The sequence below is a fragment of the Eurosta solidaginis genome, chromosome 3 (assembly GCF_040869045.1).
Source record: "Eurosta solidaginis isolate ZX-2024a chromosome 3, ASM4086904v1, whole genome shotgun sequence".
Lineage (NCBI taxonomy): Eukaryota > Metazoa > Arthropoda > Insecta > Diptera > Tephritidae > Eurosta > Eurosta solidaginis.
In genome coordinates this window covers 152,749,620-152,766,327 of record NC_090321.1, presented here as the reverse complement: position 1 = coordinate 152,766,327, position 16,708 = coordinate 152,749,620, and the positions used below count along the sequence as shown (strand labels likewise).

The 16,708-nt window shown below is 35.5% G+C and overlaps 1 protein-coding gene across 3 annotated transcripts in view; it reads right to left on the bottom strand.

The window, feature by feature from the left end:
- Positions 1-16,708, bottom strand: part of ana (anachronism) — a 216,915-nt gene that overhangs the window by 97,046 nt on the left and 103,161 nt on the right. For all 3 annotated transcript variants that reach the window (XM_067773302.1, XM_067773304.1, XM_067773303.1), the window contains exon 5: positions 6,915-6,987. In XM_067773302.1, the coding sequence (XP_067629403.1) occupies positions 6,915-6,987 (73 nt within the window). The remainder of the gene's footprint in view (positions 1-6,914; positions 6,988-16,708) is intronic.

Sequence of the window (16,708 nt, the reverse complement as noted above, 5' to 3'; positions counted from 1 at the left end):
GGAATCGAACTGCCGATAGCTTACTTTTCACAAAAACTCAATAAAGCCCAGAGTAACTATAGCGTTACTGAGCTAGAATGTCTAGCTGCAGTTTTAAGTTTAAAAAAATTTAGGGCCTATGTGGAAGGGCAGGAGTTTTCGATTGTTACCGATCATGCTAGTTTACAATGGCTTATGCGTCAGTCTGACTTATCTAGTCGGTTAGCCAGATGGTCGCTTAAGTTGCAAGGATATCGTTTTAAAATAGAGCATAGGAAGGGTTCTCAGAATGTAGTGCCAGATAGCCTGTCACGTCAGAATTTTGAAGAAGTTAACGAGTTAGCAGTCCATCCATTAGTTGATCTTAAGTCGTCCGAGTTTTCGTCCGATGAGTATAACAAAGTAATATACCACGTCCGTAATAACTCAAGCCGATTACCTGACTTACAGGTTGTAGACAATTTTGTATATAAGCGTACTGAACATCCTGATGGTGATCCGTCACGAGAAGTACATAATTGGAAATTATGGATCCCAAAACCATTAGCCCAAAAAGTGATAGAGGATGCTCACTGTCCACCAAATAAATGCCATGGAGGCATAGCCAAAACATTGGAACGCTTGAGAAGGAACCTATTCTGGCCAAACATGACTGTCGATGTGAAAGACTATGTCAGTCGATGTGATACTTGTCGACAGAGCAAAGCGCCCAATGTCACGCTACGACCTCCAATGACAGCATAGTTTATAGTCCAACGTCCTTTCCAGAAGCTATATATTGATCTACTTGGTCCGTACCCTAGATTCAGGCAAGGAAATATTGGTATTTTTATTGTACTAGATCATTTAACCAAATTTCCTTTGATTAAAGAAGTCCGCAATTTTAACACGTCCGCTATTTGCAAGTATATGAGAGAAATTTTCAGTATTTTCGGAACACCCGAAATTGTTTTGAGTGACAACGGCAAGCAATTTAAGTCTGCACAGTTTAACAATCTGCTAGCTGAAAGAGGTGTTAAACATACCTATACCGCCTTATATAGTCCACAGGCAAATGCCAGTGAGCGGGTAAATCGCTCAATAATTGCAGGCATACGAGCATATCTCAAAGGAGATCAGACTCGCTGGGATCAACATCTACCAGATATTGCGGAGGCACTTCGTAGTTCATACCATCAATCAATTGGCTGCACACCATATTTCGCCTTGTTCGGTCAACAAATGCTTTCACACTCGGACGAGTATACATTACTGAGGCAACTTGACAACTTAGATGAGTCACCAATATCGAGAATTGACAAACTTAAACTGGTACGAAGAAATATAATGGAGAACATTAAACAGGCTTTTGACGCTTCGGCCAAGCGCTATAACCTGCGAAGCTCCATAACAACTTTCAAGGTTGGAGATGTAGTTTACAGGAGAAATTTCGTTCTGAGCGATGCGTCTAAAAAGTTCTGTGCGAAATTTGCCCAAAAATTCATTAAAGCAAAAGTAATCAGAGTTAAGGGTAATAGCATGTATGAACTGGAGGATGAAAGTAATGGGAAACGTGGAGTATATCATCGGAAAGACATCCAGGAGAGAAAGGTATGAACGGATACGCACCGCACCAACACTCTAGGTGGGGGGTGTGTACCGTGGGTACATGCTTGCCACATATGTATGTATGCCAACATCCAAACTGTCCTCCCATATATGCATATATTTTTTTTTGTAATGTACCTTTAGTTTGCTCAAATATCTTTACGCAATCATTTTTGTGTTCAGGTGTGTATGCACGTGCATATGGGCAAAACTACCTTCATACAAATTTAGTTTTTTTTGTCTTTAAACTTCATGAGTTGAGTTCGATCGTTTTCTGTAGAACTTTTATTAGAGTCTGTGAATACCATTATAAGTAGAGAAATCTAAGAATTTAGTGTATATTAAACACATCTTCTAATATCGTAGAGTTCATTTTTGAACATATGTTTTACGATGTCATTTTGCCCATATGATTTTAAGCTGCACGCTTAGCTCTCAACCATTTCCGCAAGAAAACCATCTGTCTTTTCCTTCGGAACCAGCATGCAGGGAACATCACATCCAGTAAGTCTTATTTAATGTCGATCGAATTTGTATTATGAAATTAACTTTGTGAGTGTAGAGTTATCTACTTTCATCGCGGTTCGGCATAGTTTAATTGAAGAAGAAACCATCCTGCACTATACCCGTAAAAGCAGCCACCTTTCCCTAGGAATTATTCACTGAGTGTTATTGTGAAGTGCGAACAAATAAAATCCTTCTAATTGTGAAATACCTACAACATCCCTGCGTTTTGGTTATCCAAAGTAAGGAAAAGGCCAAGTCTTCAGCCAAAACCATATTATTTCACAGCCATCAATACTCCTTAAGCGGTACTACATAAGTGGACAGCGAAAAGAAAAAACTCCGAAAATCCACGCTAAAAAGTTTGGAAACAGATAAATATATCATACATTTTAAATTAACCTCGAAATTACAAACACCATTTAAACATAATTTTTATAGGAAGAAAATAATTAATACCTTTCTGTCGTGGAAAGGTATGACATATACTAGCGTACTTGTATGTAGCTGAGTATATCTGAAAGACTACAAGATCTTTGGAATTTTTTTTCTTCCATTATCAAATTTGTCCCATACGTCGTTTTCTTTGCGTTTAAAAAACAGTTTCCTATATACATGAAGATAATAAAAGAACATACATATGTATTAAAACCTATAGTTCCAGAAAAAAAAAGAAAGAAAAAAACAAACCCTATTCAAAAATTAAATAACTAAATACTTTTCTGAATTTTTTTTCTAAATTATGATACATTTTTTTTAATACTGATTCAGTAATTTTTTCGGTAAGCGAATGAATCGCATATGTTTGTAAGGAATATGTGCATTTATATGATATACATATAATTAACGCATCTAATATATATTTAATACATTATTCGGATATCCCTTCAAAAAAAAAAAAAGAAGGACCTTAAAGCTTTAATACCATCTCTTTTGCATAAAAGACATATATATATATACATATATATATTTAAGTAAAACATACATACATATTATATCAAAATCATGCATACCTAAATAAGAAGAAATAAATTAAAGAAGTATACTTTTGTTAGTATAGATACCTAATTTAGTTATACCTGCATAATATCGTTTAAGTTTTTTTGTTGTAACCATGTGGGTCCAACCCACATGGTAGCAACCCTAACTTAACTCAACATATTACCAATTTACTTTTTGATTGTTCTTTAAATTTGTCAGAGAGATATTATAAGACAGTCTTCATTCATAAATTCCTTTGTTTATTTTGGGTTTTCAACATTATGTGCACAAAGCTCCTCCCATTATCTCTCTGATTTTAAGTCCCAACTACAGTGCAATCCCTAATAATTAGGACATCCTAGATTTTTTTTTGGTCTACGATTTTTTTTACATCGAATTGAATCAATATTTCTATTAGAATGAGTCCATAAATATATTTAAATTGAAAAGTAAGAACAAGCGAATTTATAGCTACAACAAAAGTCATCGTCATCATGCTGCGATCACAAGCGAGAAGGCCTTCAACGCTACGTGGGATTACTGCATTGCAGATTATTGGTGAGTGATGATTCAAATTGTTTCATTATTCCTTTTTGCTATACGCCACTGTCTTATTCCTTTATACATAAATGCGTTCATACATATGTGAGTAATAATTGTTTTTTTTTGCTTCCTAAGAATAAATTTGGGAGTGTACAAAACTTCACATATGTATGTGTGTATGTGAACACGTAAGTGAATGCAATTTGTTTTGGTCATGGCGGAACGATACAAGGTGGCAGCATGGTAACATACCTACAAACATAAATAAAAATTCCATGTACTTTGTTTTTGTAAATTCGATGGACAAATGTCAAAATCGTACTGCGCCGGAAGTTGATGTATCAAATCAAATAAAAAAAGTTTATAATCAGCTGTCCCATGCTGCCACCTTGTATCGTTCCGCCATGGTTTTGGTTTAGCAAATTCAATCTCTCTGTTTTTGTGATGTAATAAACTCTCGCGGAGTCTCATTTTTTTCTATTTTTTAGTTCGCTCTATTTTTGCGAAACATATGACCGTATATATGTGTAAATATATGTAATTAAAATTTCAAGATCAAGGCCAAAAACCATATGTTGAGGTAGGTCAGGAATTTAATATTTAAATACCCACAAAAAAATTATGTTAGCATAGTAAGCAAAATAATGATTGTGAAATCAAAGTATTGAAACCTAAACCTTGTTAAATTTTTACTTGCGTTCAAATTTAAATGCAAAAACTCGATTTGTTTATTTAAATTGGTATTATTATAAGCATTTTCTTTTGTTTGTTTAAATAATGGATTGAACATATGGTCTGTATATACTTGAGGTAATAAACGTTGTTATTATGAGCTGTTAAATACTCTGTTTGGTCTGATCCTGATGGAAATGTAGGTGGTACAACGGGGCGTCTTCAACACCAACGATGCCATGGTAGGGTGGGTTAGGAGCAGCCGTAAACCATATACGGACGAGCTGCAAGTAAGGTGGTAGGAAGACGTGGTTTTCAGTTAGGCACTTCTAGGCTTATAGATAGTAGGTTTCCCTCAGTGTGCAAATATTGTAGTTTATTTTGTTATGTCGTTAGGCTTGGGAAGAGCAAGCTAGATCGTGTGATTGTGTATAGGAACCCACGAAACTGAAGCTCCGGGTTGAGCCAGTGCACACGCCGCAGTCACATGATGAGGTCACTAGCGCTCCTCACAAATCTCTTATAGGATACACCAGCTAGCGATGTCATAACAACAGACAGACGGACAGACGGACATGGCTAAATCAACTCAGCTCTTCAACCTGATTATTTCGGTATACTTAATGGTGGGTCTATCTATTTTCCTTTAAGGACTTACAATTTTCGGTTTCGTGACGAAATTAATATACCATTTCATTTTCATGAAAGGTATAAAAATAGGTAGGTAATCTGTGTGAGGATGCAAAGCTTCACGTTTTTTGTGGTCTGCATGTAAAAACTATGACTACGAATCACGTATTTCAAAAATATATGACGTAAACGTAACTATTTGATGAAATTTGATGAATTTTGAAGCTTCTAGCCGTAAAAAAGGGGCAAAAATGACAGTTTATATGAAGTATATAATATATATACCACCGATCTCTATGATTTTTTCAGACAAAAATATATGCTATATACGTAAGCATTTTGTGAAGTTTGAAGCTTCTAGCTGTTAAAACGGGGCAGAAATTGCGCAAAGTTTCTTATCTGAACAATCGGTTGTATGAGATATATACTATGTATACCACCGATCTCAATGATTTTTTCAGACATCAATATATGCTATACACGTAAGCATTTGGTGAAATTTGAAGTTTCTAGCTGTTAAAATGGGGCCGAAATCGTAAAAAAAAATATATATATTCTATATATATATACTATATATACCATCATATATATATTATATATATCACCGATCTCTATGATTTTTTGACACAACAATACATACTATATACGTAAGCAATCGGTGAAATTTGAAGCTTATAGCTGTTAAAATGGGGTAGAAATTGCGAAAAGTTTCTTATCTGAACAATCGGTTGTATGAGATATATACTATATATACAACCGATCTCTATGATTTTTTCAGACAACAATATATGCTATATACGTAAGCAATCGGTGAAATTTGAAGCTTATAGCTGTTAAAATGGGGTAGAAATTGCGAAAAATTTCTTATCTGAACAATCGGTTGTATGATATATATACTATATATACAACCGATCTCTATGATTTTTTCAGACAACAATATATGCTATATACGTAAGCTATCGGTGAAATTTGAAGCTTATAGCTGTTAAAATGGGGTAGAAATTGCGAAAAGTTTCTTATCTGAACAATCGGTTGTATGAGATATATACTATATATACAACCGATCTCTATGATTTTTTCAGACAATAATATATGCTATATACGTAAGCAATCGGTGAAATTTGAAGCTTATAGCTGTTAAAATGGGGTAGAAAATGCGAAAAGTTTCTTATCTGAACAATCGGTTGTATGAGATATATACTATATATACGACCGATCTCTATGATTTTTTCAGACAACAATATATGCTATATACGTAAGTATTCGGTGAAATTTGAAGCTTCTAGCTGTTAAAATGGGGCTAAAATTTGCGAAAATATATATATATACTATATATATATACTATATATACCACCATATATATACCACCGATCTTTATGATTTTTTCAGACAACAATATATGCTATATACGTAAGCATTCGTTGAAATTTGAAGCTTCTAGCTCTTAAAATAGGGCAGTAATTACGAAAAGTTCCTTATCTGAACAATCGATTGTGGGGGATATATACTATATATACGACCGATCTCATCAATTTTTTCAGGCAACAATATGTGCAATATACGAAAGTATATGGTGAAGTTTGAAGTTTCAATCTGTTAAATTGGGTAAGATATTACAAAAATCCTCTTTTTCTGAAAAATCGGTTGTATGGAGGATATATGCTATAGTGGTCCGATCCGGTCGGTTCCGACAAATGTCTAATCGGACACCCAAATACACCCGCTTACCAAATTTTATCAAGATATCTCAAAAATTGAGGGACTAGTTTGCATACAAACAGACAGACGGACAGACGGACAGACGGACATGGCTAAATCAACTCAGCTCTTCAACCTGATTATTTCGGTATACCTAATGGTGGGTCTATCTATTTTCCTTTAAGGACTTACAATTTTCGGTTTCGTGACGAAATTAATATACCATTTCATTTTCATGAAAGGTATAAAAAATTAGTGCCACAATTATTATCTTACAAGCGTATATACCCAATATTCATCCATGAGTGGTTTTTACTAACCTTGGCACTTCGTGCGCTGCAAAAGAAGACAAAGGCGAGTGCGGTCCGTAGTAATTCCATGGGATTGCAAGTTCTAAAATTTAAAAATAAGAGATCAAAAAATGTGTTAGTTATGGTGCAAATAAAATTTCATAAGGAAAACAAATAAAGCACATTTACACAGCTAAAGCTCATTATTGTAAACTGATGTAACGCTAAGTTTTTATTGTGTAAATTGGCTGAAATATATGTCTTTGCATTTAATTTTATAAATTTTGATGGTAGAAAATGTTCTGATTTTTGAATTTACAATGAAAGTTGAATTTGGTTGAATTATTTGCCTATGGCGTTTTCTTTGCTGAAAATAATATCAGCCAGTTGGCTTTTCTCTGCTCTCTTGTAAGTTCATGTGCTCCTTTCACAAAATATTTCGCTAGAATGAGAGAAGGAATACCGTTATCTACAAATTCAGCCATTCTGCAGAGCGCTAGGTGATCTAGTCCAAAAGATACGAGTTTATGAGGCATGAGGCAACAATTTTTTCCAGAAAGGAAAACGTCATTAGAGTAAAATGAATTAACTTGAAGTGAAAAAAAAACAAAGCAAATTTTTAAAATTATATCAATATACATATGTATTTGTTAGCAAATAGTAGAAGTGCGCTTGGCATAACTCCTTCAGTGTCCTAGAAGTAATCCGGAGAATTCAGCTATTTAAAATTACACAATTTTAATTGTTCAAAACATAATTAAATACAACATTTAAAAATTTCTTATCATTCCGGGACATGGAAAAAACTCTATACGAGGTCAAAAGTCAATAAAATGGGTTTTCGCGATTTTCTTTAACCGTAAGTTCTATCGCAAAACATTTTAGACAAAAATTTTGGATCATAAAATTATATAAGAAAAAGGCCTCAATAATTTTCTTCCTAAAGGTCACCATTTCTGAGATACATCGACTCAAAAAGTTTGGAATTAATGTAACTTAGTTTTTTGGTCTAATTTGATCGGGCTATACATCAAACATATAATGTAAAAAAAAAATGATTTTGAACATGCAGTAGGAAACTGAAAATAATGGCTACACTATATGTACATATATTTTATACCAGGGACTTGAACCGGAAAATCGTTTTTTCCGAATCGATAACATATATTTAATCCGAACCGAACCACTTTTCTTAGCGGCTCAATGGTTCACTCAACAAAGTTTCAATATATCTTTCATTGTTTGTTTACTATATCATCGGCCAAAACACCCGCGCTGTTAGATCTGCTTACTCCAAACTGGAAAAAGAAGCGGTAAAGATGGGTTTGATGGTGAATGAGGACAAAACGAAGTACCTGCTGTCATCGAGCAAAGAGTCAGCGCATACGCGCCTTGGCAACCATGCTACTGTTGGCAGCCATAATTTCGAAATAGTAAAAGACTTCGTTTATTTTGGGAACCAGCATCAACACTAGCAACAACATCAGCACTGAAATCCAGCGAATAATCAATCTTGCCAATAAATGCTACTTTGGACTAGGTAGCCAATTGAAAAGTAAAGTCCTCTCTCGGCGAACGAAAATCATACTCTACAAGTCACTTATCGTACCCGTCCTGCTATATGGTGCAGAAGCATGGACCATGACAACAGCAGATGAAGCGGCTTTGGGAGTGTTAGAGAGAAAAGTTCTTCGAAAGATTTATGGACCTCTACGCGTTGGCGACGGCGAGCACCGAAGAAGATTTAATGATGAGCTGTACGCGCTATACGCAGACATCAACATAGTCCAGCAAATTAAAACGCAGCGGCTGCGCTGGCTAGGCCATGTTATGCGAATGAATGACGATGCTCCGGCCAAGAAAGTGTTTCTATCGGAACCCGCCTATGGAAGCAGAGGTAGAGGGCGGCCCCACTCCGTTGGAAGGACTAGGTGGAAAACGATTTAAACTCCCCTGGTGTAACCAATTGGCACCGGTTGGCGGAGCGAAGGAGCGACTGGCGCGCCTTGTTGGACGGCCATAACCGTTTAGACGGTTAAGCGCCAATTAAGTAAGTAAGTAAGTTTGTTTACTATTCACCACATCAGTCTCGTCACAATCATAAAGTAATAGAAATATGGAAAGAAGACACCTTAATAGTAGATTCAAAGTGTTGTGTAGTGCAACCCTTCCAAGCGGTTGTCAATGCATTTCATAGTTTCTCCCACCCAATTTTCAACCTCACCTACCCGTTGCGAATCCTGTTTATTTAGCAGGCGGCGATGTGGCGACCCCGAGGTCCTTACAAAAGGAGGGGTTGCATGACCTAGAAGGTTCAATGTGGTCAAACCAAATTGTATACGACATGGAGCAATTTTCCGAAACATACCGGATCAACATCCGGTAAAGGACCGTCAAAATCGAAGAAGATGTAGAAGACCAAAGAATAAGAAGAAAATAATAAAGAATAAAGAATATGTAGATGAAATCAGATGTTCGTTTGATAATATAAAACTGCTTTTCAATATTTAAATATTATTTAAATAACTACACAGTTAAAGAGGCTCAAGCCTGTAACCCAGATTTTATCAGAGAGCGTTTCCCCACAAAATAAGTTCTTTTGGACCTAAGAGGAAATAATGTAGAAGATTTAGTAGAAAATATTCTTCTCATTAATCTCAAATGATCACTTAATCAAAGAATTTCTGCTATGTATAGTGTACGTATGTAGTATGTACTAGCTAATGCCCTCTACATCGTATGCGGGGACTTCTAAATAAAGTCTCATAATTTTTGGTAATTTTTATAGCCTTATGCGTTTACGTTATGTTAATAATAATGAGCTTAAAGGCCGTGGTTAAATAAAACACAATGTTTAAAATTTCATTGGTCTCATAATTTTTATTTTTGCAGATAATGTTGAGAACCAAATACCAATAATAAAGATATCGTCATTACAAACGAAAAAACACTCACAAACCTAGTCGCATCATTGGGAAGGAAGAAATCGCGTATAATGTACCATACCGAAGATCCTGGGTTCAATCCCCGGAAGAAGCAACATCAAAATACTTTAGAAATAGTTTTTCTAAAAAGGCGGTCGGTCCTCGGCAGTGCTTTGGCAAGCACTCCGAATGTATTTCTGCCATGAAAAGCATCTCAACAAAAATTAATTTGCCTCGTAGGTCCCGTCCCGTAAATTTGCAGAAAAAATTAAAAGAAGTACGACGCAAATTGGAAGAAAAGATTCGCCTAAGTTTCCTCGGAGATACATATATTGTGTCGATTTAATTATTTTATTAATTAGAACTTTGCACTGAAAACAACCCAATGCAAAATCACTTCTTAATGCCTTTCATCTGATGCCCATATTGTGAAAACACATTCTAGGGTTACCTCTGGCCCACATTTAGGTGAACGCTTCACGACTTAAAAGTCATCGATCATATATGTTTTCTAAGCTCTTATATAGAAAGTTTTAATAAGCGTGGTCCAACACTGTTACTGCAGTTCTTTTTCATGCTTTGCTTCATGCTTCCCGTCTCTTGCAGGTCTCACATGTCAGCCTTTGCTCTGAAGAGAACTTTAGTGTGCTTTGTTAAAACTCATTTTTGAGAATGCCAGGGTGAGCTCATTGAATCTCGCTAAGTTTCTGAAGTCGTTCTACAGGCTACAGTTCCACATTAGATCAGGTGTTAATTGCATGAAGGGCGGGATAGTTGGAAACCACTCCTGTACAACAGCGATGAAGTCAAAGCCATATGTTTTTCAATTATTCAATAAAGGGCTGCGGTTATCTAACAACCACCTACAACTGAACCAGTTCAGAACGCGCTCAAAAGGTCTGAAAGGGGGGTAATTGCCATCTTGTAGGCCATCGCAATGTTAAAAGTGTAATTTGAAAGCACTGTGAGAGGGCAGAACTAGAACTAGTACTGAATCCTAACGGAATAGCTATCCGCGATTTCGAAACTAGTGCGATTCGCTGCAGGGTAAGCACTAGCTATTTATATTTCCAATATGGTTAAATATGTTTAAAAGTGCTTATATATTTGGCCAGTTTAATTTGGCAAGTGAAAATTTCGCCGCCCTTTTGCGTCCAAACAAGAACTCTAAAGTATAAACAATTATATGTGTATGTATCGGTAGGCCATAGTGTACCTATACAAGTGTGTCAACTAAGCGATAAACGTCAAAACTACAAACAGCCTCGCTCACCTGATGCAAATCTCAGGTCTAGAGTTGCATTTTTGGTACATAAGAGTACTTCAAGCTGAGTTGCATTTGATAGTTTAATAAAACTTTGTAGTATTTACAGATGAAATAGTTGCATATATTTCCGCGGAAATAAGAATACTAGAAGATTTGTAGCCTGCAACAATGCCGAAACATACGGAAAGCAAAATTTATTTAAATTAGAGTCAAAATATAAAGCGCCACACGTGTAACATGGAATGGTGCTGTAGTGCAAAAAATCAAACTCCTATATGACACTTCTTTATTTTCTATGTATTTTCTCTTATATTTTTTGTCGAGGGAGCCAATAAGGTTTCAGTACTGGTGTAAGCGTGTGAACTATATTTAAAAAAACTAAGGAAATACAAGAAAAATACAACGTAGTTCATTAAAAACAAACAAGCCAGTTTGTATTTCGATAGGGTTTTTTGCATTAGGCCGTTTTTTCTTTATTTTTTGTGACAAATGAAAATTTTGTTTTTAGTTTCAAAATTTTGTGCATAAAAACACAACTAAATTAAAAGTGTAAATTGTGTGTGGAAATGAGTTTTCAATAAGTGTACATTTTCAGTTTTTCATGGTTAAGGAATTGACCTCCAGATTCTTGTGTTACACAAATATAGTGAACTTGGGTACAGAAAAACAAATTACAAAGTTTTTGACAATAATTTGAAAAACTCTACGTTTTCTCTGCTTTTTACACTTAAAGGAGTAACCCTCCGTAATAAATTAAACTTTTAATGAAAATCAATAACTCTGAACTGAACACTTTTCGCCATGATATAAAATTAAAATCCTGTGTAACAGGAGCAACACTTTTGTGACTACATAAACCCTGTTTCAATCTTTTACGTCTCTGCACAGAACCCTAATTGACCGTTTTCAACCGAAACAACAATGGCAACCCAGATTTTCCCGTTATGCTCACTTAAGCGAGTGCCTGTCAGAAAGAAGTCAACACACTTGTACTTGTACACTATGCGGTAGGCCTTCTCAAGGAGAAATGGCGGAACCATACAAAGTGGCAGAAATATAGCGCTAAAATATCACACTAAAAATGACACCTATACATAAGCTTCCACAGAAGCTATACTTGCGACTATATGGTGACGCTGTGTGTGAGCTCTAAAATAATAGTTCTATTCATGGCGGAACCATACAAGGCGGCAGCATGGTAACATACCTACAAACATGAATAAAACTTCCATATACTTTGCTTTTGTAAATCGATGGACTAATGTCAAAATCGTACTGCGCAGGAAATTGATTTATCATGATAAAAAAGTACAAATCAGCTGTGACCGTGCTACCACCTTGTATAGTTCCACCATGCCTTTGTTGTTTGCAGAACAAGAGAGAAATTTGTCAGTCAGAGGTGACTCTTTTGTTTTTATAGCAAACACTTAGGGCTGAAGGCTCCATTACTGATACTTAGCATAGACTTGACTTGACTTGGCGTAAACTTGGCAACTTAGCCACGATTATACTTCACTTAGCGCATACAATCTGGCATCATAATCAGGTTTGAAATTTACTTTTAAATAAATGTCAATTTGTATGACAAAATGTCAAAATGACATGGAAACAAACAAATGGCATCTCAAAATGTAAACGTCACTTAGAACTTACATAGAAAATCAAAATTCAACAGACTTCTAAGTCAAGTTAAGTGTTGCCAAGTTTTGAGTAATCAGTAACATGCACTGTTCATTTAACAGAACTGTAAGTGACAGTTCTCAAGTCAAGTCAAGTCTATGCTAAGTATCAGTAATGGAGCCTTGAGTCATAGTGTACAAGTACAAGTGTGTTGACTTCTTTCTGAGAGGCTCTCGCTTAAGTGAGCATAACGGGAAAATCTGGGTTGCCATTGCTGTTGTGGTTGAAAACGGTCAATTAGCATTCTGTGTAGAGACGTAAAAGATTGAAACAGGGTTTATGTAGTCACAAAAGTGTTGCTCCTGTTCCACAGCATTTTAATTTTATATAATGGCGAAAAGTGTTCAGTTCAGAGTTATTGATTTTCAATAAAAGTTTAATTTATTACGGAGGGTTACTCCTTCAAGTGTAAAAAGTAGAGAAAATGCAGTTTTTCAAATTATTGTGAAAAACTTTTTAATTTGAATTTCTGTACCCAAGTTCACTATATTTGTGTAACACAAGAATTTCGAGGTCAATTCCTTAACTATGAAAAACTGAAAAAGGTACACTTATTGAAAACTCATTTCCACACACAATTTGCACTTTGAATTTAGTTGTGTTTTTATGCACAAAATTTTGAAAATAAAAACAAAATTTTCATTTGTCAGAAAAAATAAAGAAAAAACAGCCTAATGTCAAAAAACCCTATAGAAATACAAACTGACCTGTTTGTTTTTAATTTTTTAAATCGTTAGTTTTTTTAAATATAGTTCACACACTTAAGAGAAAATACATAGAAAATAAAGTAGTGTCATATAGGAGTTTGATTTGTTTGCACTTACAGCACCATTTTATTTGCAGGAGACTTTTACAGCTACAAAAATTAAGGCGGATTTACAAGACGCTTTGGTTGTGTTGCATTCATTAATTCATCTGTCGGGCGAAGTATCGAAAAATTTACATAAATGCTTTGGTTGCGTGCCTGCGCTTTGACAACGCCAGACGAAAAACAATGAAACGCCGTACGTTATCTTTGCTTTGAAGGGACCAAAGCGTTTATATAATTTTGCCCTTATGCATTTGTGTTAACAGCCTTAGAAGTGAAATTTTTCCATGTTACACGTGTGGCGCTTTATATTTTGACTCTAATTTAAATAAATTTTGCTTTCCGTATGTTTCGGCATTGTTGCAGGCTACAAATCTTCTAGTAATCTTATTTCCGCGGAAATATATGCAACTATTTCATCTGTAAATACTACAAAGTTTTATTAAACTAAAATGCAACTCAGCTTGAAGTACTCTTGCGTACCAAAAATGCAACTCTAGACCTGAGATTTGCATCAGGTGAGCGAGGTTCTTTGTAGTTTTGACGTTTGTCGCTTAGCTGACACACTTGTATAGGTAAACTATGGGCTGAGTTCCGAAATCGTTGCCGCTATATAGCGGTCGTTACATAGCGGTAGAGTACGTTGTCAAAAACATTGCAATGTAAAAGCAATTATTTGAAATCTAATAAGACGGTGAAGTTCACTGTAACGCAATATAGCGGCAGTGCAATAAATATTACGACCGTCTGACCAAAGTGTATTCAACAAAGTGTGATTGAATTTAACAGTTTTCTCATAAAGAAACGGACTACAGTGTACTCTCTCTTAAACGGACACCTAAGAGACTGCCAAATTTGTCCGCTTATGAGAGGTGTCCGCTTATGAGAAAAGTATTATTGATGAATGTTTAAACAGTTTTATTTCCAAAACAAGAATATTAATACATACAAATAAGACTGAGTTAGGAGGTTCATAAAGCTTTGTTCATAAATTAAAGAATAAAGTTTTGTGTACAAAATATTCAAAATAATTGTACGGAAAGTAATGTTGTGACGTTTTTTGAACCTTTCCAGCCAGCCGGATGATGCACTAAAATCGTCGTAATTGAGTCTCACTGCAATTTCTTTAGCTTTGCTCCTTATAAGTGTGCCTGACAGAGGAATGCTCTTATTTCGAGCCTTCACAAACCATTCGTAGCACAATTTATCAATATTAAGGCCTTTGGGCTTCAGCAGACTCCTTTTTCTCTCCGGGTTGACGTCGGTGTCCCACAAACTTAAAATTTGATCTTTGTTATTGATAATGCTAGCAGCTTGCGTTTTGCTGATCTTACATTTCTTTGCCAACTCTCGTACACTTAGTTTTTCTTTCTTATGAATTTCAATGACATTAACTTTGTCTTTAATACTCAACACTACTTTAGGCATTGCGATTACGTACGTACACACACAAGAAGATACTGATTACGTGTATGCAATAGGTACATACATTTTTATGTTTTTTACTGTATTGAAAACAGGTTCTTCGTATATAGGGGATTCCCCTACACCCATGCACGTATTAGTGAATAAGCAACAGCTGTACGAATATGGTAAAGAGTAAATGAAAAAAAAGTGTTGTAAGCTGTCCGGTTATGGGAAATTAAAAAGCTCTTTGGGGTAAAAAGCAAATGTCCGCGTCCTGTTATGGGAGGGTTGTCCGCTCAAAAGGGAAAAACTTAAAAAATGCTTAAGGATTTTTTTGGTACTGAAAAAATTGTCCGTTTATGAGAGGTGTCCGCTTAAGAGAGGTGTCCGTTAGGAGAGGGTACACTGTAGAATGTCAAAAAAAAAAAAATCTTAACCCTTTGAGATTTTATTTTTTTAATTTCTTAATCTAAAATTAGTGAAAGAAAGCTTTTATTTCTAAATAAAACACAATCTTTGCGATAAGAACACGCCAAGGACAATAGAGTACATTTACACTAATAATGTTTCGCAGCGTACAAGCCTATGATGTTGTTGTTGTAGCTATGAGAACAATCACCAAAGGTTTCGCTGTTAAAGTCATTTTTTGTAATAAATCCAGTACGTTCCGGTAACGAGCACCATTAAGGTACAATCCCAACCATTCCGGAACGATTTAACATGACCATATTGAACCTTCCAGGCAATCCCGCCACCAATTTCTAGTTCCACGAGAAAGTTGGGGTCGCCAGAGCATCGCCTGCTAAATATTTGTATGATATGTACTTTCACATTTGTAACAGGATTCCCCTCCAATAGGTGAGATTTACATTTGGCTGTCGGAAGCTGTAAGGCTGAAAAGCTTTTTATTACGCTTATCAGCCCCTTGAGTCCTCTTGCAATTCCACTTACATCATAAAAGGTAGATATGTGAAAAGGAGTACGAGGTATGAAGATTGTGGTGCATGTTACAACAGCGAGGAGTCTGTTTTTTTTTTTTTTTTTAAAACTCCATCTTACAAGCAAAGACGGGAGCGATGTATTAACAAATTAATCTCGCCTTTCCGGAAATAACTTTAAGGACACTGATTTTATCAGCTGTCCGGAAGATCTGCATATTTACAAACGTGCTCTATTGTATCCAGGATCTGTTCTCATCCCAACTGAGCCGAGTCCTTTAAGTGTGGACACAATTAAGCAAAAGGTCATACATGTTTCCGATTTGGAAACACAAACAGAAAGCCTTTCGAAACTAGTTTTCGAAATGAGAAAAAAATTAAACATGGAAGTAAGGCTCAAGGAGGTGTATAAACTTAAAAATCCTAACAAAAAGTAGTTCTGGAAGTAAGAAGATAATTAATGCGGGAAAGCATAAATCTTGGGCAATTTAATACAAAAGAGTTTAAGCGGTTTGTAAACAGATATATTTTATTTTTAGCAAATAAACTGTTAATTCGGTTAGAGTTCGGAGTCGGCTAAAAATAAGTAGGTCCCGTACCGCCAATTTGTAGGAAAAATTAAAAGGAGCACGACGCAAATTGGAAGAGTAGCTCGGCCTAAAATCTCTTCGGAGGTTATCGCGCCTTACATTTTTTTTTAAGTCAGTTAAGAACATCATATCCAACTATTAATCACACTTTGTTAAATTCACTTTTGTCATGACGGTAAAAACTTATCAACGCTTTTTCTCACCGCTATA